The sequence below is a fragment of the Salvia splendens genome, chromosome 5 (genome assembly GCF_004379255.2).
Source record: "Salvia splendens isolate huo1 chromosome 5, SspV2, whole genome shotgun sequence".
Classification (NCBI taxonomy): domain Eukaryota; kingdom Viridiplantae; phylum Streptophyta; class Magnoliopsida; order Lamiales; family Lamiaceae; genus Salvia; species Salvia splendens.
The window spans coordinates 22,344,910-22,369,289 of NC_056036.1; the positions used below are offsets into that span (position 1 = coordinate 22,344,910).

Genomic DNA, 24,380 nt, shown 5'->3' on the forward strand with positions numbered 1-24,380 from the left:
GACGGCTTGGCCTCGTTGTAGCGATCAGCGATGCGCTCCCAATACGCTATTTGCTTTTGGTTGTTGGCAAACATCAGGTCCTTTGAAATATCAATCCAACACCTCATCAAGACGATGGTTTCATCCGGGTTGTAGTTCGTCCTCCCTGGGGCGAACTCTTCATTCTTCTCCGGAAGCGGCAACTTCTGGGCCCTTTGCCTGTTCCGTTTCTTCTTGGTGGCGAAGCCCCAGGCGGCGGCAGCGGCGGAGCCAGAGGCGCGGAGGGGTGGGGCGGGGGCGCGGGTGGGAGAAGGCTCCATGTCTGACAGCCCGTACGAATCCGTACTGAAATCGGGATCGTACTAGGTGTTGGAGTCAAATGGCCGGTATTCATCAGAGACTGTACCAGGCCACCGTGCACCACCACTGAACATCGGACTATTCTGACTTAGGTAATCACCGGGATTTATTTTATAGTGTAAATAGAGAATGGAAGAGTAAATGGAAGAAGGAAGTGTGAAAGGAAGTTGTGGTGTATATATATACATTTTGAAGAATTTAAAAAAAAAAAGAAAATGCGTTGCATCGTCCGCGGTATCGTCCGCCTTGCCCGCAGTAGGGCGGACGATACCGCGGACGATATCTGGTCGAAGCTCTATCGTCCGCGGAGGAAGCATAGGGCACGAACGATGGATGCTCTATTGGATGTCAATTGGTCTATCATCTACCCATCCATCTTCTTGGTGGACGTCAAATGAATTGGCCGATGGACTAGGCCGGATGTAAGACCAAAGAGATTGATATAATCTATTATTAAGGTGGCTGCTTCTTACAATGGTGTAAACTAAACATTGTACTTTTCTTAAGATATTTGTGCTATGCCCTAATATAGTCTCATTTCTTAATGAAAAAAAACTATTCAAATACTTTCAACATGAGAATTTTTATTATGATTGTGATCGTCCTAATATAACTTTAGTCATAATTAAAAGTTTAATGTATGATAAAATAATTGAAGATTCAATGAAATCAATACATTAGAATGACCTTATTTGATTGTTCGCATCCCTAATTTCCTTTTTTCTATTTTTTAGTTATTGTTGTTTACTAGTTAAAATTATCAAATTTATGCCATCCAAATATTACAATACATTTACGTTGTAGTACTTAGATTTTTTTAATTATTGTTGTGTAATAGTTATAAATCATCAAACTTCTGTCATCTAGATAGTACAAGGTATTTACATTTTACTCCCTCCGTTCCATAGCAGTGGAGACATTTCTTTCCGGCACGGAGATTAAGAAAAATGTGTGTAATGTATTGAATAAAAAGATAATAAAGTAGGAGAGATGAAAAAGTAGACAAAATAAAGTAAGAAAGAGGGAAAAGTAAGTGAGAAGAAATGTGTTGACTTTTACTAAAAACGAAAATGACTCTACTATTATGGAACGTACCAAAATGGCAAAATTACTACACTACTTGGAACGGAGGGAGTGGTAGTTTGATATTAAATATTAGTCTTAGTGGATACTCGTACAAACTTTTAACTATACAGAAATAATATTGTTCACTTACAGTTTATTTTAGTGCTAATAAAAAGTACATCATATACTTAATAAATCTCAAAAAAACTATTCTAAGGCCATGTTTATTTGATGGAAAAGTAAAATTGTCAGTGAAAAATGCTTTCTAAAAAAATGAATCATGGAAATATAATTCCTAACAACTTTACTTTCTTATGTTTTGTAAAACATCTAGATTTTAAATTTTTATTTAAACACTAAACTAAAAATATAAACTAAAATTTTCAAATCAACTCACTAGAAACAAATTTTTATATGTGAGTTGACTTGATGCATTGATTTGAGAGTTTTTTGAAAATGTACACAATTAATGAATTACTTGTTTCCAGAACTTGCTTCTAGTATGTCTAAGTCTACATAGTGTTTAAATGATAAAAGAGACCGCTAGGGCATCCTTTTTAGCCGCTTTATATATCCAAATAATGACATTATTCAAAATATTTTTCCCAACCAACCACTTTGAGCCTTTAAAGCCTTTTTTCTTTGGAATAATTTTTTAAAAAAATTAATCAAAAAAATTTAAAAATAATTTCAATGAGGGCTTTAGCCACTCCTTCCTATCACTTGGGATGACCATGTGTATTAGGAAGGGATGACCATGTGTATTAGGAAATTTAGTATGAATTGTAGCGGGTGATCCCTTATGCTTCTCAGCATGGAATATGATTTCCATACTTTCATGTAGATATCATTTGTATAGTCAATGCAATGTAAAATACTCTATTCATTTCATTAAAATTGGAACTTTTGAAATGCCGTGGAGTATAAAATTGGTAATGTAAGAGAGCTAGAGAAAAAATGTGTTAGTGAAAAATGAGTCCTACCCTATAAAGAAAAAGTTTCCTAAAATAAAAAATTTCTATTTTTTAAAATGGTACAAAAGGAAAAGAATTTCTATTTACTTTTTTCCACTTTAACTATTTATTATTATTTTTACAAAACAAATGCAGAAAATGAAACACATCTATTAACATGGAACGAAAAGCGTATTATTTACAAAATATTGAATGGTTTATTTTAAAGCACTCATTTTTAATTTAATGCTGCAAGAATAATTTATAATTTATTAGATACTGATTTCTACATGAATCAAGTTGTAATTTATTTTGACTTAAATTAAATTTATTTAAATTATTGTTGCAATCAAGCAATAAACTAAAAATGAATGCTTTAAAAATAAACCATTCGATATTTTTTAAAATACTACAAATACATATTAATTTCCCGATTGTAACACAATAATTTAAATAATACTACAAAGATTTAAATAATTTATTTTTAGATAACACTACAAGATTTGAATTTTTTTTTGAAATAATATACAAAGATTTAATAATAACACACATTTTTTATCCTTAAAAAATTACAATTAAAGTATAGATGTAATACCCCTTATTCAATTTATTAAACCGAATAATTGGTGTCACATTTTGATACGTTCAATCTTTCTAATTAAGATCTGCTTTCCCACCCTGTAGTTTTTTTTTGAAGCATAACAAAAGACACACTATTACATACTCCCTCCGTCCCAAGATAAGTGAGCCAAAACTTTTCGGCACGAGATTTAAGAAAATGGGGTTTTGTTATAAAAGTGAAAAGTGAAAAGTGAAAAGTGAAAAGTGAAAGAGTTAATAAAGTAGAGAGAATAATTTAATGCTTTCCCTTTCCTTTTCCACTCTCTCATGTTCCTTTCACTGTCTTCCACCACAGTAGGTGGATCAGGCTTCCCAGAGCTGGGCTGTGCTTCTATCTGTTAGGGTTTTGTATATTAGAAATCACCTTTCGAGTGATTGGATACTGTAAAACTCTAATTGTTATTTTCCAATAAATGCAACAAATTATTTTTTGTCATAATGTTGTTATGTTTTACATTTAATGGTTGTTTATTGCATATTTAAATGTATAACCAAACGTAACAAAGTCTAAGTCTTTGTTTTAGTAGACCGGTTGTGGGCGTCGTCCAATTTAAGGTAACACGGTCAGTTCTAAACAAAGAAAAATAAGAATTTCACAACCTAGATAGCCCTAGACAACCTATCGCGAAAGGTTGCAATGTCAGTCCGATTATTTCTAAGCCTTATTGAAATAAGATGACGTTGGTGTGGTATAGCACTGAATGGATCTAACAACAAGACGAGTCTTTATGCTATCTACTGAAAGACGAGGTCTTGATAATTAATTTCTTAATCAATGTACGTTAGCATTGAGCATACGATATTGAGTATCTACTACTTTGACTTACCAAAGGTGCGGGTTTTTCGTCACCCAACGATCCAGGTATATTGGGTAGTGGTGATCATTATCTAGCGGTGCTAGGATTGCTATTACGTTGAATCGTGCGCGAGGAGAGTCTCATTTGATAACATCCACAAGAGGAGCTCGAACCTAGGTTTTATTATTCGGAACCTACCTAGTTAGAGTTTAATTACTCTATGAATAATAAATAAGAGTTTCTTGCTAAGTCCACTCTTGGAGATTAAAATATGTTAATTAATTAAGTCCATAGCAGACATTAATTAATTAATGGATGTTTCTATCTTAAGCGCGAGAAATAAATTAAATGAATTAAAGGAAACCCGGAACACTTGTAATTTCGGATTTGGAAGGCAGTGCAATATTATTTCTGTAGTGGCTGCTTGTAATATTCCAATATAGGCTTATACTCCCTCCGTCGCGCGTTACTTGAACGTTTTCTTTTCGGCACGGAGATTAAGGAATGAGTGATAGACAAAGTCAAATATTACGGCTGTAGGTGATGATTTTTACTAAAAATGGAAAGAGTGCAAATAACTAGGGGACGCCCAGAAAGGAAATAAGTGCAAGTAACACGGGACGGAGGGAGTATTAAATTGTGGGTTCAATTTAATTAGTAAAAAGCTAATTGGGTGAGGCATAATCCAAATTCTTCCTTAGATCCTTGATTGGGCCCAATATGTGACTTATATAAATAGGAGAATAAAGGAGACAGAAAATACAATTTTTTCTATCAAAATTTTCGTCCCCCTCTAGAGAGAGAGTTTGAAATTTGTGCTTCCTCCGTGAGCAGTTTCTGTCTTCGTTATTCAAGTCCTAGTACGTTGGTTAGATTTGCCCACACAAATATCAGCGTATAGTCCGGGACACCAGTCAGAAGGTCCGAGGTCGAGTACTGAAGATCTTCACGTGGAGAAGACGCAAGCTATCTTCGATTCTTGATCGAATCAACGAGGTAATTTGGCTAACTCCGTAGTATGCATGTTTTAGGAATTTTATATTTTAAAGCATGATTTTAATTCAAGTTATGAGCATGATACATGTGATAATTACGCGAATAGAATTTGTCTAAATAATCTGCTAAATAGATCAAATTTATGTGATCGGTAATTTATGCACGCTTCCGCTCCCAACCCCTTCAATTGGTATCAGAGCCAGTCTTTGGCTCTGATTATATGGATTTAAATTTCATGAAATTAATGTATGCATGTGTTATTTGATTATGAAGCATGTTCTTGGTGTTTTTATTTATTTATTATGCATGTTAAACTCAAGAACTATCGAATTAAAGAACTTGAATTACTCGATCGTACGAGACGTACAATCCGTCGGCGCTCGCGCCGAGGCGGATCTCGCCACGCACGATCGGGAGAGGGTTGTCGATTGAGTGGGAGCCGAGGGATCACGGTCACGAGGCGACGCACAGACGAGTGTGGGCTCGTGCACGCCGCCAGCCGAGACCGCAAACCAAGCCGGAACCCGAGTCGAGATCGAAACGACAGAATGTGTGGCACGGCAGTTCGACCGAGAACATGCCGAGGTGCCTAGCTACCAAGCCGAGAACCCTAGGCGGAAGGGTCGAGAGGGATGGCGGCACTGGCCGAGAGTAGCCGCGCTGTCGCGCGAACTGCTGGCCGGGAGCGCGCGCCACCCAGAGCATCGGATTGGCCGAGACTGGGTCCGAGCTGGCCCAGAGCAAGTGCGCCACCGTGAGCTCTGCTGGCCGAGAGCTCGTGCCGCCCGACAGAACGCTGGCCGAGACGCGTCGGCACCCGACGGTCGAGACGACCGAGACGGGCGCTCGCCGCTGGCCGAGACGCGGCGACACCCGATGGCTCGACGGGCCGAGACGCTGCGTGCGTCGTGTTCCGACGACGAACTCGTCGGATCTTCGTCGTTCATCGTTCGTGCGAACCTCGTACGATGAGATAACTATGAAAGATTATTTTAATGTTTATTTAATTATTTTATTAAAAGATATCATTAAAATATTATTATTTAATGGAAATAAAATCTTTTTGGAAGATTTGTCTAGATTTTAGGAATATTTTTATTATTATCTATATCTATGGAAATAAATAATATTATTTTATTCCTAGATGATATAGATGAGAATAATTTAATAGTTTCCTAATATTTATCTAGACTTTAGGAATATTTTTATTATTTTCTATATCTATGGAAATAAATAATATTATTTTGATTCCTAGATGATATAGATGAGAATAATTTATAGTTTCCTAATATTTATATATCTAAGATCCTAAAAAGGATAGATATATATGAATACATTAAATAATGAAATATCTCTTCCTAATCTTGAACATGGAATTAATTTGAATTTAATTTTTCATGTCTTATTAAGAATTAAATAATTTATTTATTTTAGACATATCTTATAGTAGACATGAATAAGAATTATATTCTAGAACAATAATTTCCTAAAGGAAGATACCAATTAATAAAAGATTTAATTATCCAGCAAATTAAATACCAACATAATTTAATTAAGCCTTAAACTGCCTCAAGGCTAAAGATAATTAAAGAAAAACCATAACCCAAAATATCTAAGCTATAATTACGAACTCAATGTTTGTATATGGTCTCCACCAATTGGTCTGCAATTTATGAAGTTTTTTTCTAATATTATCGCCACCTGCTCTGTGGGGACAATAATCCTAAGAAATAGCAAGTTCATATGGCGGACTTCTCAAATATAAATGGTATGAACTAGAATGTGGTTTCCAATATTATCGCCACCTGCTCTGTGGGGACAATAATCCTAAGAAACTACGAGATTCAGAAGTCCACACAGGATTTATGAGATAGCTTGATCTTGTTAGCAACACATAAGCATTGTTATGGGAGTGTGTTGTAGAAATGAGATTCTGTAATGCTAAATTCGGTGGTGTTGCTTAGGCAACATTAGGCGGCCATGCCACTCTGTGGTCTCTGGACTATTCGTCGGTGTTGTGACCAGTAAAACTGTAAGATTTTAATGCGTATTGACTTCCTCTGGAGGGTATAAAATTTTAATTTTACAGTTGTAAGATTTTGAAAAGTTTTATGGTTAATTTAATTAAATTTCTTACATAAGTTTATGACAAATAGTAAAATACTCTGTTTTGCAGTGTAATTTAAATCGTCACAATGTCGTTCAATCCTCTTTCTGCAATTCTCAAAGAAAATAAATTCGAGGGCCAAAATTACATAGAATGGAAACAAAATTTGGACATCGTTCTTACAGCTGAAGAGTACAACTTTGTGCTCACAACCCCGCGACCTCCAGTACCGGCGGCTAACGCTGCGGTAGGACTCAGAGATGCACATAGAAAGTGGCATAAGGCGAATGAGATGGCTAAGTGCTACATGTTGGCATCTATGTCTTCAGTACTCAAGCATCAGCATTCTGCCATGGAAACTGCCACTGAGATTATGCAGAATCTCAAGAATGTTTTTGGTACTTAGAATCGAACGGCTAAGTCTCAAGCCTTTCGGAGTATCATGTCGAAGACAATGAAGGAGGGCTCGTCTGTGAGGGACCATGTCCTCTAGATGATGGGCCACCTAAACCAGATTGAGGTCTTGGGAGGGTCGATCGATCCCGAGTCCCAAGTGACAATCATCCTTCAAAGTCTTCCCCCTAGCTTCCAGCAGTTCAAGCTCAACTTTGAGATGAACAAAAGGAATTACACCTTGGCAGAGCTATTGACTGAACTTCAGTTGGCAGAGGACCTCATGACTCAGGCTAAGGCTGCCATGATGACTTCGGCGCCTCGTTCCTCTGGTTTCAAGCCTAGCAAAGGAAAAATGCAGGCACCGAACTAAGAATCGGACAAAGTGGCTAAGGGAAAGAAGAAGAAAATGGCAAATAAGAAGCCCTCGGGGAAGTGTTTCAAGTGTGGTAAGAAGGGGCATTGGAAGCCAGACTGTCCTAAAAGGGACAAGGCTACAGGTATGCACCAAGCTCTAGTAGTCGAGTCATGTTTGGCTTCGACATCTACTTGCACTTGGGTTATTGACACAAGAGCTACTGATCATATTTGTTTTGATCCTGACTTAATGCAGGTGACAAGACGGCTACATGATCGTGAGATCGAAGTCCAGCTGGGCGACGATACCAAAGTGGCGGCCGTTGCAGTGGGAGACATTTATTTGCGTTTTAGTAGTGATAGATTTTTTATTTTGAAGAATGTTTTGTTGATACCTTCTTTTAGAAGAAATTTAATTTCAGTTTCTAAACTGGTTTTTGATGGATATTCGATTTCTTTTAATGACAACTGCGTTATTAAGAAAGATGGTTCTTATATCTGTCGTGGTATCATGGAAAACAATATGTACACAATCACTTCTACACAATTTAATAATCGCAAATCAGAACTCAATACAACATCGAAAATTTCAAAGAAACGAAAGGAACCTTCAAGTTCAATGAACGAAACGTACTTATGGCACCTTAAACTTGGTCATGCAAATGAAAGGAGGATCCATTCTCTTGTTCAACAAGATCTTATCAAAGGTCTAGAGGAGGAACCTTTTCATGAGTGTGAGTCATGCTTAGAAGGCAAGATGACCAAGAGGCCTTTTAAGGCTAAGGGCAATAGGGCCAAGGAAGTACTTGAGCTCGTTCATTCCGATGTATGTGGACCAATGTCTACGGAGGCAAGAGGCGGGTTTCGATACTTCATCACATTTATTGATGACTTCTCAAAAATTGGATATGTCTATTTGATGCGTCACAAGTCAGAGTCTTTTGACAAGTTTAAAGACTTTAAGACTCTTGTGGAGAAGTATCATGGAAAGAATATCAAATGCCTATGATCTGATCGTGGAGGCGAATACCTCAGTGCCGAATTTTCGGACTACTTATCGGAGTCGGGAATTGAATCCCAACTGACTGCGCTGGGCACGCCCCAGCAGAACGGCGTGGCTGAAAGAAGGAACAAGACCTTGTTAAATATGGTTCGATCGATGATGAGTTATGCACGTCTGCCTATTTCGTTTTGGGGACATGTCTTGCTTTCTGCAAGCCATATTTTAGACAATTTACCATCAAAATCCGTACCTACTACTCCTTATGAGTTGTGGACTAGGCGCAAGCCCAATCTAGCACATCTCAAGATTTGGGGTTGCCCGACTCATGTATTGGAAAAGGATCAAACTAAGCTAGGATCAAGGACGGTGGTATGTTTGTTTATAGGATACCCCAAAGGGACGAAATGTTATGAATTCTTTAGTCTCCGAGACAAGAAAGTCATTGTGAGTACTCACGCGACATTCTTAGAGGAAGACTATGTAATGAATCATAAACCCAGCAGTGAAGTGGCTCTTGATGAGCTAACTTCTGTCACAAGTTCCATTAACCAAGAACAAGTACCAAGCGTACAAACAATTCCCGAAACTTCAACTTCTACTCAAAATATTGTAGTGCCGCGCCGCAGTGGGAGGGTCTCGCATGAGCCCGATAGATACATTGGTTTGGGAGAATCTATGGATCACTCCCTGGACAGCAATGTATTAGATCCCTGGAACTTTGCGGAGACGCTGGCAGATGTCGATCATTGCGAATGGGTGAAAGCAATGGATTCGGAACTACAATCTATGATAGACAAAGACGTCTACGATTTGTCCGTCCTACCCGAAGGTTGTACTGCCATTGGGAGCAAGTGGATGTATAAACGTAAACGTGGACCCGATGGACGAGTTAAAGTCTTTAAGGCAAGACTAGTGGCCAAGGGGTATACCCAAAAGGAAGGCGTCGATTATGACTAGACCTTCTCCACAGTGGCCATGCTCAAATAGATTCGGATACTATTGTCTATTGCAGCTTATATGGATTGGGATGTATGGCAGATGGACGTTAAGACTGCGTTTCTAAACGGCGGTCTTGAGGAGACCATCTACATGGAACAACCCGAAGGATATGCCATAAAGGGCAAAGAACGCATGGTTTGGAAGCTTAAGAAGACCATTTATGGCCTCAAGCAAGCATCTAGATCGTGGAACCAATGTTTCGATCAAACTGTTCGCAAGTTTGGATTTGAAAAGGGCCCAAGTGAAAGCTGCGTGTATAAGAAAGTTGATAAGGGGAATGTAATGTTCTTAGTATTATATGTAGATGACATTCTTCTAATTGGAAACAATAAAAAGATGTTGTCATCAGTACGAACATGGTTGTCGAACCAGTTCGAGATGAAGGATATGGGAGACGTGGGACACATCCTCGGGATCAAGGTTCTTCGGAATTGAGAAAAGAAGATGTTGTGCTTATCTCAAGAACCTTACATCAACACAGTACTTAGTCGTTTTAGCATGCAGGACGCCAAGAAAGGTTTCTTACCTTTTAGACATGGCATCCATTTATCTCAAGAGATGTGCCCTAAAACGCCGTCTGAGATACAAGCAATGAGAATGATTCCATATGCTTCGGCAGTTGGAAGTCTCATGTATGCTATGCTTTGTACTAGACCTGATATTTGCTTTGCTGTTGGCATGATGGCAAGATATCAGTCGAATCCGGACCAAGGACATTGGACTGCCGTAAAGAACATACTCAAGTACCTTAAACGGACTAAGGACTATGCTCTAGTTTACAATGCAGCCGAGCTCTGTCCTTTGGGATATACTGACTCAGACTTTCAAGCTGATCAGGACTCGAGAAAATCTATTTCAGGATATGTGTTCACCTTAGGAGGTGGAGCCGTAATTTGGAAGAGTGTGAAGCAGAAATGCATCGCGGACTCGACCATGGAAGCCGAGTATGTGGCCGCTTCGGAGGCTGCAAAAGAGGATGTATGGTTCAAGAACTTCCTTATGGATTTAGGTGTGGTTTTGAATCTGCCCAAGAGCATCACCATTTATTGTGACAATTCTGGTGTTGTGGTAAACTCGAAAGAACCAAGAGCTCACAAAGCGAGCAAACACATAGAGCGGAAGTATCATATCATCAGGGATATAGTGCAGAGATGAGACATACAAGTGGTCAAGATTGCGTCAGAGAACAACCTGGCAGATCCTTTTACAAAGGCTTTGGCGGTGAAACCGTTCGAGTGCCACGTTAAAGGGATGGGAGTTCGACTCATTCAAGACCTCAACTCGCTTTCAGTATAAGTGGGAGAAATTTAGACGTGTGTACTACCATTTTGTATACTCGAAAGCTGTTTTGAGTATAAGTGGGAGATTGTTAGGGTTTTGTATACTAGAAATCACTTTTTGAGTGATTGAATATTGTAAAACTCTAATTGTTATTTTCCAATAAATGCAACAGATTATTTTTTGTCATAATGTTGTTATGTTTTACATTTAATGGTTGTTTATTGCATATTTAAATGTATAAGCAAACGTAACAAAGTCTAAGTCTTTGTTTTAGTAGACCGGTTGTGGCCGTCGTCCAATTTAAGGTAACACGGTCAGTTCTAAACAAAGAAAAATAAGAATTTCACAACCTAGATAGCCCTAGACTACCTATCGTGAAAGGTTGCAATGTCAGTCCGATTATTTCTAAGCCTTATTTAAATAAGATGACGTTGGTGTGGTATAGAACTGAATGGATCTAACAGCAAGACGAGTCTTTATGCTATCTACTGAAAGACGAGGTCTTGATAATTAATTTCTTAATCAATGTACGTTAGCATTGAGCATACGATATTGAGTATCTACTACTTTGACTTACCAAAGGTGCGGGTTTTTCGTCACCCAACGATCCAGGTATATCCAGGTATAGTGGTGATCATTATCTAGCGGTGCTAGGATTGCTATTACGTTGAATCGTGCGCGAGGAGAGTCTCGTTTGATAACATCCACAAGAGGAGCTCTAAACAAGGTTTTATTATTCGGAACCTAACTAGTTAGAGTTTAATTACTCTATGAATAATAGATAAGAGTTTCTTGCTAAGTCCACTCTTGGAGATTAAAATATGTTAATTAATTAAGTCCATAGCAGACAATAATTAATTAATGTATGTTTCTATCTTAAGCGCGGGAAATAAATTAAATGCAATTAAAGGAAACCCGGAATACTTGTAATTTCAGATTTGGAAGGCATTGCAATATTACTTCTGTTGTGGCTGCTTGTAATATTCCAATATAAGCTTATATTAAATTGTGGGTTCAATTTCATTAGTAAAAAGCTAATTGGGTAAGGCATAATCCAAATTCTTCCTTAGATCCCTGACTGGGCCCAATATGTGACTTATATAAATAGGAGAATAAAGGAGACAGAAAATACACTTTTTTCTATCAAAATTTTCGTCCCCCTCTAGAGAGAGAGAGTTCGAAATTTGTGCTTCCTCCGTGAGCAGTTTCTGTCTTCGTTATTCAAGTCCTAGTACGTTGGTGAGATTTACCCACACAAATATCAGCGTATAGTCCGGGACATCAGTCAGAAGGTCCAAGTCGAGTACTGAAGATCTTCACGTGGAGAAGACGCAAGCTATCTTCGATTCTTGATCGAATCAACGAGGTAATTTGGCTAACTCAGTAGTATGCTTGTTTTAGGGATTTTATATTCTAAAGCATGATTTTAATTCAAGTTATGAGCATGATACATATGATAATTACTTGAATAGAATTTGTCTAAATAATCTGCTAAATAGATCAAATTTATGTGATCGGTAATTTATGCACGCTTCCGCTGCCAACCCCTTCACTATCGGAGTGAAGAAGGCACCGTCTTCCTCCTCAGGGTCATCAATCAGGAGTCTCCTTTTGCGACGTGGAGGTCCTACTTCACTGTTTACATCTTCCCCTGCTCTCTCCCCAGGGGTTCCTCTTGGTTGCTCCTCTACAGACCTCATCCCCGAGGTCTCTTCTCTAGCTGGCCTCCGCTGGTAAGTACGGACGGCAACAGCTCCTGCTCCAGCAGCCTCATCTCTGGGAGGCGCCTGCTCAATCATCTCCTCTTCCTCTATCACGATCACCACTTCTCTATTTTTCGGTTCAGTTGTGCTTGTTGTAACGCCCTCAGCAGGGCTTGTTTCCACCCTCTCAGTAGGTGCTCCTCTTCTCTTGTCTCCGGTGTTTCATCAGTCGCTTTCTCTAACCTCTCAATAGGGTCCCTTCCCACAGTTCTGTTCTCATCCACATCCATATCTATCTTAGCAGCCTCAGAATTCCTTGCCGCCATGTTCGCCGCGACTTCTTTAGGTGTGAGTAGGGGTTGCTCAGCTTCCTCCATTGGCTCATTTACTGTTGCAATTTCCATGGGGATTGACTCTACCTGAATCTTCTCCGGTACTTCAACTATTGAGCTTGGCTCCACCTCCATGTCTATTTGTCTGACAATCTCCAAAACTTCATCTTGCTGGACGGTGGGCTCTTCTGCGCTTTTCTCTGCCATGGGCAACTGTTGTTCAACCTCTTCTCCCTGCTTCACCCATTTTCATCCTCTCCACTCTTTCGTATTAGTCACCATCTATTATTCTCTCACTGCAAGTTTCTGGGATTTGTGTATCACCGGTTGGTGGTGGGGTAGGTATAGCTCCCATTTGAGCTAGCAATAGCGTAGCATCGGCCTCGGGTTTCAGCGTCTGGAGAAACTTCTTTAACGACTCCAGAGAGACTGTGATTATGGTTTGACTGGTACTCTCGGCGATTTGGGGTGTTGTGTTGGTCAGAATCACACCCAACCTCTCAACTCCGTGCTGCGCGGGCTTCGAACTTCCGGTGGATTTGGGAGCGGAGGCACTTCCTGAAGCGTTCTGTGACTTTCCTTCCATTTTCTTAAGGGGATTGTGGTAGATTTAAGAGCTAGGGTTTGTTTTCGCCGGAATCTGCAGAGAGAAATCGTGGTGAGAAATTTGGGGAGTAGTTGGGGGAGTGGAATACAGAGGTTTCAAATATGACTATTCTATTCGCGACTCTTCGGTTTCCCTCCTAAAATCTCTGTTTCCCCCCCTTTATTCCCTACACGTATCGGTCACTCCATCCTTTTGACACTTAGTAAAAAAAATAGAAAATTTTATCTAAAACTTGGGAATTCGGACCAGTTGGATCAAGTAAGATTTTAAACTTTTCAACGAGTACAGCTTGATCCACATGATCTGAATCCCCGAAAATATTTTTTTTATTTTTGAAGCTTTTTTTTTGTTTGGATTTTCATTTTAAAACTGAAAAAGACACTATTCACAACTATGTACAAGCCTTGCAACTGTTCCAGAGATTCACTTGATCCATTCATGATTCAACATGCTTCGTCCAACTGATCAAGTGGATCACCTAGAGCATTTGCAAGTTGATCGTCTTAGGCGAGAACATCGATTGTGCACGGTGAAATTTCTTCCACTGTACGCACTTCCGAGTTGTCCCCAAAGGGTTTAACATGGTGACCATTAACCATAAAAGGAGTAGAGTTAGGATCACTCCCTTGAAGTTCCACTACTCTATTTGCTCGAACGACAACGATGGTGTAGGGTCCCGTCCACTTAGATTTTAACTTTCCCAGCATCAGCTTGAGTCTTGATTGAAACAACAGAACTTTCTGTCCCACCTGCAATTCCTTGACCCGGAGGTTTTTGTCATACCACATTTTGGTTTTCTCCTTGTACCACATGACAGCATCATACGACTCCAGTCTAAGTTCCTCTAATTCTTGCAACTGAAACTTCCTTTCCTCCTTACATGCTTGGGGCTTCATATTCATCTCATTTACCGTCCAATAAGCCTTATGTTCAATGTCGACAGGGAGATGACACATCTTGCCAAATATAAGCCTGTAGGGCGACATTCCAATGGGAGTTTTGAACGCAGTTTGATACGCCCATAAAGCATCGTTGAGTCAGTTGCTCCAATCTTTGGCGACTTCCTTTCCCATATGACGGTAGAAAGAGGCCCATGAAATCCATTTCCCAAACATCAAAAATCTCACAAACTACAATGGGTATCTGAGGCATCTCTTCCCCAACAGAAATCCCAAACATCAAAAATCTCACAAACTACAATGGGTATCTGAGGCATCTCTTCCCCAACAGAAATTCCCCCTGTCAGCTGATACTGACTACACCTTCTACAAAATTCATAAGCATCCTTGTGTAAATTCGTCCAATAAAAATCACTGTCCAAGACCTTTTTGGCTGTCTTCTTGGGACCGAAGTGACCACCACAGGCGAGAGAGTGACAATGAACCAATATATCTTCTTGATCCCACTCAGGGATGCACCTTCTGATGACTTGATCAACTCCTATTTTCTATAGGTAAGGGTCATCCCAGAAGTAGTACTTTGCTTCACTCTTAATCTTTAATCTCTGGGCTCTAGTCACCTCTAGTGTAGAAGGCAGTTCTCCAGTTACCAAATAATTCGCTATATTAGTGAACCAAGGCTCATCTTGCCTTATGCTTACTTCATTTAAAAAGGCCACTGGATCAGCCGCGTCGAGCACATCTTTCCAGCTGATCAAGACATTCGATCCTTGGGCAAAATACAGATGCTCCTCTGGAAAAGCGTCGGGGACATCTTCTTTATACTCTCCTTGATTTATTCTACTTAAGTGGTCAGCCACTCTATTCTCTGTCCCGGCTTTATCCTTTGCCTCCCAATGGAATTCTTGCAGTAGTAACACTTAACAGATCAGTCTAGGTTTGAACTCTTTTTTCACCAAAAGGTAATTGATTGCTGCATGGTCAGTATAAACAATAACCTTGGACCCAAGTAAATAGGGGCAAAATTTTTCAAAAGAATATACTATAGCCAGCATCTCCTACTCCGTTGTATCATAATTCTTCTGAGCCTGGTTGAGAGTTTTAGAAGCATAGAAGATGACATAACTTTTCCCATCAATCTTCTGTCCAAGGACTGCTCCCACTGCAAAGTCGCTGGCATCACACATCACCTTAAAGGGGTGATTCCAATCAGGAGCTCTGATGATTGGGGCTGAGACAAGTCGATCCTTCAAGAGCTGGAACGCCTTTCGACACGGTTCATCAAAATCAAACTCCACATCATTTTTGAGAAGGTGGGTTAATGGATGAGCGATTTTTGCAAAGTCTCTGATTAACCTCCTATAAAACCCAGCATGTCCCAGAAATGCCCGTATCTCTTTCTAGTTGGTAGGGAACGAAAATTTGTTAATCACTTCCACCTTAGCCTTGTCAACCTGAATCCCTTTCTCTGACACAATATGGCCCAGAACAATTCCTTCAAGGACCATGAAATAGCACTTCTCAAAATTTAACATCAAATTCTTCTCCTAGCATCTTCTTAATACCTGATCCAGATTACCATGGCATGACTAAAAAGAATTCCCATAGACGGTTAAATCATCCGTGATGATCTCAACACATCTTCGAGCAAGTCGGAGAAAATACTCATCATGCATCTTTGGAATGTACCTGGTGCATTGCAGAGACCAAATGGCATCCTGCTATACGCATACGTCCCAAAATGTCATGTGAAAGTTGTCTTTTTCCTGATCGTCGGGGTCCAAATAAATATGAAAATACCCATTGTAGCCATCTAAAAAGCAAAAATACTACTTACCGGCTAATCTCTCGAGCATTTGGTCAATGAAAGATAGTGGAAAATGATCTATCCTCGTAGCACCATTTAATTTCCGATAATCAGTACACATCTTCCACCCTATAACCAATCTCGTAGGCACCAGCTCATTCTTGTCGTTTTTAACCACCTGAATTCCAGACTTCTTTGGTACCATATGAACTGGACTGACCCATTTGGTGTCAGGAATAGAGTAAATAATTCCCAATGCTAATAACTTCAGCACTTCTTTCAAAACCTCTTCTCTCATGTTGGGGTTCAGCTTTCTTTGTTGCTCTCGGTGGGCCTTCGCACCATCTTCAAGGCGTATAAGATGCATGCAGAGGTTAGGACTGATCTGACCAAGTCCGACAAGGTCCATCCGATGGCCTTCTGATTTCTTCTCAGTACTTCCAATAACTCTTCCTCTTGCTTCTTTGTCAACTGGCTGTTGATGATGACTGGAAAGGTTTCCTCATCTCCGAGATAGGCATACTTTAGTCCTGGGGGTAATGTCTTCAACTCTTTCTTAGGTGTGACCACCTCTTGGGGTAGTGGGTTTTTCACCATATTCTTTGCTGCTAGCTCCCCAAAATTGGGCACCTTTTCCAAACTGCTCAGTTGAGCAGAACCAGCTGATCCAGTTGAAGTCAGCTTCTGGCAGAATCCCATGATTGCATCATTAATCTCTTCATCGGTCATGTTCTGTATCAAAAGTGTTTCACACCATCCGGAAACCTCTTTTTCAATTGAGTCATTCATTTCCGCAGCTGCAAGCTGCTCCTGTATCAGTTCAGTCTCGAGAAATTCTTGGACTAATGGGTAGATCACATCCTGAGAATGTAGATTTTCAGTATACAAGGGTTTTTTCATTGTTTCATCAATATTGAAAGTGAATTTTTCCTATGATAGTCCAAGCAGATCGTTCCGTCACTCACATCAATTATAGTTTTGGCCGTTCATAAGAATGGTCTCCCCAACAATAATCCACTGGATTCACCAGCTTCAGACTCATTCATATGGATCACGTGAAAATCTGCAGGGTATAGGATATCATGCACCCTCACAATCACATTATCCAGTACTCCTTCAAGACTAATGCATGATCTATCCGCAAGTTGGATAACCACCTTTGTATCTACTAAGCTGACTCCAGTCAATCTCTTGTAAACTGAGAAAGACAACACATTAATAGACGCTCCCAAATCACACATAGCATGTTCAATCTTAACATCCCCGATAATGATGGGTAGAGTAAACATCCTATGATCAGTCCTTTTTAGAGGGAAGTCTCTTCTTCTGGATTACAGCAGACACACTTTCTCCAATCACAATCTTCCCATCGGCCTTAGCTTTTCCAACTATGAAGTCATTGATAAATCTACTGAACGGGGGCAGTTTCAATGCTTGTAGAAATGGTAGGTTGATCTCAAGCTTGCCAAAAATCTCCATGAAATCGGTTGGGTCCTCCTTCTGCCTTTTGGCCTCTCCCCTGTATGGGTAAGGTTTCAGACGCTTGACTGCATTGCTCGTTCCTTCATCCGGGTCATCCCTCTCATATTTCTTAACTTCCTCAATCAACTCCTCTAGTTCTGGATCAAGAGGTTGTGGTTCGACAGACTAAAGAAATGGCTATCTTGCCTCTTTCAAGAGGGTATCTCCACTGTTATCGTTTCCATCTCCCTCCTCTGTTCTATCCAAAGGTTTGTCATAATCCTTACTCGACCTTAGAGTGATTTTGCTAGTGTTAGCTTTGTCCGACATCTTGTAGGGCTAGCAATTTTCGACACGACACGATAATTCGACACGAATCCGCACGAAATTATTGGGTCGGGGTCAAGTCTTATTGGATCTGTGTCCTTATCGGGTTGACCCATTAAGAACCCGATAATTTCAGGTTGGGTTCGTTTCGGATGCGGGTCGGATATGGGTAACCCATTAAGATATAATATTAATATTTTTATTATTATATTAAAAATATATATTACCTTAATTTTTTAATTTCTTATAAATTAGGTTTAAATAGTATAAAATGAATTTTAATTGTGTAAATTAGGTTAAAAATTAATGTTTAATCATGTAATATCAGGTTTTAATAATGTAATATCAGGTTCGGGTCGTTATCATGTCGTGTCAACCCATATTATATCGTGTTGATAACGGGTTCGTGTCGGGTGTGAGTCGTGTTCGGATTTGAAGGTAGCGGGTCAGGTTCGTGTACGGATTTACAGTTTCCTTAACAGGTCGGGTTCGGGTTAGGCCTTATTGGGTTGAGTTGTTATCAGATTGACTCGATAACGACCAAATCCACACGATTTGTCAGCCCTAGCATCTTGACAGTAGCAGGAATCCGACCATCATGTCCACGCATTTCATTTAACGTTGTGGCCATCTGGGATAGTTGTTTAGTCAGCATATCCATAGTCGCTTTCTGCTCTTGCTGGGCATCATGTATCTTATGCACCAAGTCATTATTGGCTTGCATGTTTCCTTAAATGTGTTGCTGGGAATTCAGCAAATCCCCCACTACATCATCAATGTGCCTAGGCATTTCAGAATTCGGCTAGCTTGAATTTACTCCCAACGGTTGATTCGACGAAGACCCATGTCCTTGTTGGAAGTTCCCATGTGGCCCTTGAATGCCATGCTGCTGCGACTGAGTGTTTTGGTTGTTGTTCTGGTATCTTCTCTTATGTGGTGGAAAATAGGAAACCATTTGATTGTTTTGATTCCGGTCCGGCCAATTAGATTGGTTCCCTTGTCCCTTGTTAATAACTCACTGCTGGAGGTTCTTGATAGGTAATCACCAGTGGTGATTGTTGAGCTGTACTTGGATTTGACCACCTATAATTGGGGTGATCCCTCCATGGGGCATCCTTGATCTTCCACGGATTCCAATTAGTGTTCTGATTCCAATTCCAAGTTGCATTCGCCTGCGCTTAGAAATCTTGTTCTGTTGAATGCCCATAACCAGGATACACCTCATCTTGACTTGATGCAACCTTCACCCTCTCCACAAGAGCAGATTGTGTATTCTTCTCCATGGCGAATAGTATAGCTTTCTCCAACAGATCCATCCGTGCTTCCATCCTATCTTCGTTTGTTTCCACAGTTGTGTTCGCTGCCACCCGTCTCATTATCAGGTCTCTGGGGGAATCATACGCTTTCTTAGCATTTATCAGCCTATCCAGCACCCTCTTTGCTTCACTTACCCTTAGTTTTGAGAAATCGTCACCACTTAAGAATTCATCAGATCCTTGCTCTCGAGTGTCATCCCTTCATAGAAATTGTTAAAGATTTTCGCCTTCATCATGTGGTTGTTTGGGCAGGCATCCAACATTCCTTTGAACCTATTCCAATATTGACTCAGAGGCTCATCACAATCTTGGTGGGCTCCTTGGATCTCCTTCTTCAGCGCATTTGTCTTTATGGAAGGGAAGAAATAATCCAAGAACTGAGATCTAAAATCGGCCCACGTCCTGATAGAGTTAGGCGGTAGCCTCATGAAACAAGTATCGACTTCTGCTTTTAAAGCGAACGGGATCACCCCGAGCCTGTAGTCGTCCTCGTTTGATCCTGCTGGACGTTTTTTAATCCCAGAAATCTTGCAAAAATCATGTAAGAATTCATATGGGCTCTCGATTGGTCTCCCATAATATTGAGGCAGGACGACCAGTATGTTGTTATTCACATCTATATTCGTGTGCCCTGGAGTCACCACTATCGCCTAAGCTAGTTCTCTAGGCAAGTGAGTGTTGAGAGACCCAATCTCGGGGTCATTATCAACTAGTGCAACCATCCTGACCGGTGCTTCTCCTATAACAGTTTTCTCCTTCAACTCAGCAAACGGGTTCTGATCTTCCTCCCCTTCTGAGCTTGTATTAGATGCCCCCTTCCCCCGTGTTCAATCCAGATCTAGTGATGATCGGGTTGGCTGCTTCTTGGATCCTCCAGTTGGACTCCGTATCTCTCCAATTGGTCGTATTATTCCAATGCCTAAAGTTCAGGCCTCTGTTCATAAACTAAAAAAGAAAATAAAAGGGTTAAAAATATGTACACCAAGTATCTCAAACACAAGCACATATAACACCATCCATCCCCGACAACGGCGCTATTTGAAGTGTCTCAAACACAAGCACAAGCACATATAAGTACTCACAGTTCACAATACATATTAAAGCACATAGAGTTCACGCACTTGATCAAGCTAGACAGGAAATGGATCAAGCTAGCTACTATCCGGTCGTTGGTATGCAAACAGAGAGACTCAGGACCTTCAAGACCTTAACCTACAATACTATTATACTAGTAAAGAGAAGTAAGGGTCGAATCCCACAGAGATAGAGGCGAGTTTAGTTGTGTTCGCGACATTTGGGAGGTTTGGCTGCGGCCATACTTTTTAGTGGGTTAAGTTTAAACTAAGGAAAAGGGAACTGATCAACTGACTAAACTAAACTAATCAAGCTAGACTAGACAGACATTAAACTTAAGGAACAGATGACTTGATCAACTAAACTAAGAACGGAAAGGTAAAAGTAACTTGGGACCACTGACACAAAATAAACGCACTACCTAAAAAGTAGTAAACAACGAAAAGGTGAAAGACACTCCCATTCTAACGAACTGCTACCTTCTTCTTCGCTAAACAGCTAAATAAGAACAACGAAAGCAGATCTAAACAGAGCAACAAACATAAAATCAGAAATCAGACAAATCGAACACAGATTCATATAAAATTGGCGTAAAGAAAACAAATCTAAAGTATCTAACCTATTCTCATGCAAGTTGACGACTAAAATGTAAATCTACCTATGAGAAAACATAAACAAGGCAACACTAAAACTAACGAAAGCAATCAAAACAGAGAACATCAGGTCCAACACGACTTGCATTAAAAACTCCATTTCATAAAGATCTTCAATAAACGCAACTAAAACAAAATTCCGAACAAGGATTTAAAGATCGATCAACGATGGAAAGGTAACTTGAATAGCAACTACAAGAAAAACATTAAAACTACTAAGCTACGGAAATGATTAACTGAAAGCAGAATAGAAATTGTTTTGACCCCTCGGGGTGTAAGAAAAGCTCAAATTACGAAGACTCCTAGGCAGATCCAGGTCCCTCCTTTCTTGACGAGGAAGAATAGATGCAAGTAGAGGTAGAAACGGCGACTCAGACTGCTAACTTCTTACTCCATACTATGAAAATAAGGTGAAAATGAGGTAACTGAAGGTGATGATGGTGTCGAACTCTCTTCTTGTGTGCACTCTCTCCATATTTATAGGATGATGTAGGGTCCAAATCCCTAGGGTAAGCCCATCCTGTCTTGACATTTATGCCCTTGAGATGACATCTTTTCTTCTCTCTCCTCTGACTCATCACTTCATGTGGTGAGCTCTACTTGATCAACTTGTCGGCTAGGCAGGCTTCACTGTTTGTACGCAACTGATCAACTTAGCTTCATTTCTGGCCATTTTTCACTCTTTTCCCGAGTTGATCAAGTTGTTCCTGCACTTGCCGCTTCTACACTTTATAGCCCCTGCACACTCAAATTCACCGCTCTTTTCACACATTATCAGCTATGTTAGTGTAATAAACCCTACAAAACCATGCTTGTAACGAGCCCTATCAGCTACAAATATTTTAACACTCAAAGCACAAATCAATCTTGACTATCAACTCTCCTATGTCTTTTTAAACTTTGATTTTGAGCTTTCATTATGTATTTACCTTTTATGCTATTTCATTTCTCTCTAAAATAATGCCATTACATTCCATGTTCTAAGTTAAAGCATTTCCAAATATTCTCATGTCAATAAGAAAGAAAAGTACTTCAATATAGATAATCAAAACTCTAGATATATGTAATTATCTCACAGCTGTCCCAAAACATTAAACCTCACTTAGTACTCTTTCTGTATAATTGAAAAACATTTCATATAAAGAAAGTCATTCTCAAGTCAATTGGGAAAAGATAGAACTCAAAATTCAACTTCAAGATAAACTTTAGACCAATTATAGGTTGTCTCATTTCTTTTTTTTTTACTTACTCGCACAATTAAAGCTTTTCATTCTCTTAAAACTAATTTTCAACCAAGAAATTTCAGAAAAATAACATCCCAAGTTTACCCCAATAAGACCCCTTGATTCTTGTTGATAAACCATCCAAAAACTGAAATTCTTTCAAATCAAACAACTAATATATCACACAAAATTACTTTCATCAACGGTATGCCACCTGTTAACCAAAATAATACATGTCGCAATTATAATACAAACATTACATAATACTCTGACAATACAAATCAAAAACTTCGGGAAGAGAAAGTTACCCGACAGTCCGAAAAATATATATCTCAAAGTTCCATTTTTCTTTATAAAAAAACCTATTTAGCTTTTCAAATATGGGACAACCACTTAACTTCAAGATTAAACTCAATCTATTGGCATTTTAAAGCTAAAACTTTAACCCAAATCCTTTTAATATTAGCAAACAACTAAATCCCTTCCAATGTATCCTTTCAACAAATTTCAGCTTGTACATGAAACAACAAACAACTTCAAACTTTACCATAAGGCAGCTCCAACATCATGTAGTATCAAAATCATCAATAAATATCTTTTAAAATCGAGGTCAAGAGCTTAAGGTCACATATTATCCTCAACATCAAATTTTTCTATCATTTTCATACATACTATATCATAACATACTTCCGATTGCACATTTTCATAGCCAATTTACACAAAATCATCAAAACTACAAAATCCCTAATTGCATGAACCCTAATTTTCAGTTCCAACATAATTCCCAATGAAACCTGTTTTCATACTTTAAACCATACGAGGAAATAATAAAGTCCTATTTCATCAATTCTTTTAATAAAAAATCATAAATGCAAAGCTAGAGCCAAAAAACTGTCACGACCCAACTTTGCTAATTATAGCAAGGTTCGATATACCATGACTGAGGTGGATATTAAAAATGTGGGTTGAGTACGGAAAGAAGGATTTAATGGTTGAACTTTCTGTCTGTAGAGTGTAGACGGTGAATACATTAATAGAATGGCTCGATCACAATGCCTCGAGTTAGGGACCATACAATATACTGGCTAGTTATTAGAGTCTTTACAGACATAAAGGATTTCACTTGCTTCAATGCACAATGGAAGGAACTGAACGCGGTTCTATGTATGAAGACACAAACCTCCGAGAGTATTGAATGGAAATATAAGTAGGTCTAGTTTAATTAGCACCCTCCACTCCATCACAGCTCAACCTGCATATTTAGAAATACATGCAGGGCTGAGTACAAAGGTACTCAGTGAACATTTGCCGAAAAATACAATAATACATTTGAAAATATTGTCAAGCCATTATCACAGTAACACTCAGGGGTTTTATTAAAAAGACCTAAGCTTACTAAAAATCATTTTTCGACTGCACAGTCTAAGTTCTATTCTTTGTCATATCTGAACATCTTGTGCCGTAGAGATGGTGTTCTCCTACGGTCACCTTAACATTCATGTACCAGGAAAGTGGTCACTTTCCACGGGCACCGGACTGGCCACCCTTACCGATGACACACAGTCCACGTGTACACTAGTCCGAGTAGGTACTCTCCCCTTGCTGGGACTAGAATTCGATTTCTTACTTTAGTTGGCATAGCACATTCAGTATAACCAAACAGATAGGCATCATTACATAAAATAACATCCTTTATGGCAAGACAACATCATTTGGATAAATAAATATCATCTCAAATATACTTAATATTTTTATCCACATTTGTATGTAGGATAGAAAAGTTCACCTCATACGCTTTCGACTTCGTATAACAATATACTCTATTGGAGTTTAATTCCGTGTGATGGACCTTGTCCAATAAAAGATAATAGTCTATTTATTGTCGGGAAATAAATAAAAGTGGATGATATACTCCTAGGATATGCATCCTATTTTCTTCTCTCTTTCATAAACCCATTCACTTTAATTAAATCCGAAGATTTAATTATTGGCATTAATTAATCGAGAGATAAATTAATTTAATAAATTTGAGGATTTTCTTGAAAAAAACATACAAAGTCACTTACT

General features: G+C 39.3%; 1 protein-coding gene across 1 annotated transcript; it reads right to left on the reverse strand.

Annotated features, from left to right (window-relative positions):
• Positions 1–14,056: 14,056 nt before the first annotated feature.
• On the reverse strand, positions 14,057–14,539 carry LOC121803974. The gene has a single exon (XM_042203537.1). The coding sequence runs from the start codon at positions 14,537–14,539 to the stop codon at positions 14,057–14,059; it is 483 nt and encodes a 160-aa protein (XP_042059471.1).
• Positions 14,540–24,380: the final 9,841 nt, after the last annotated feature.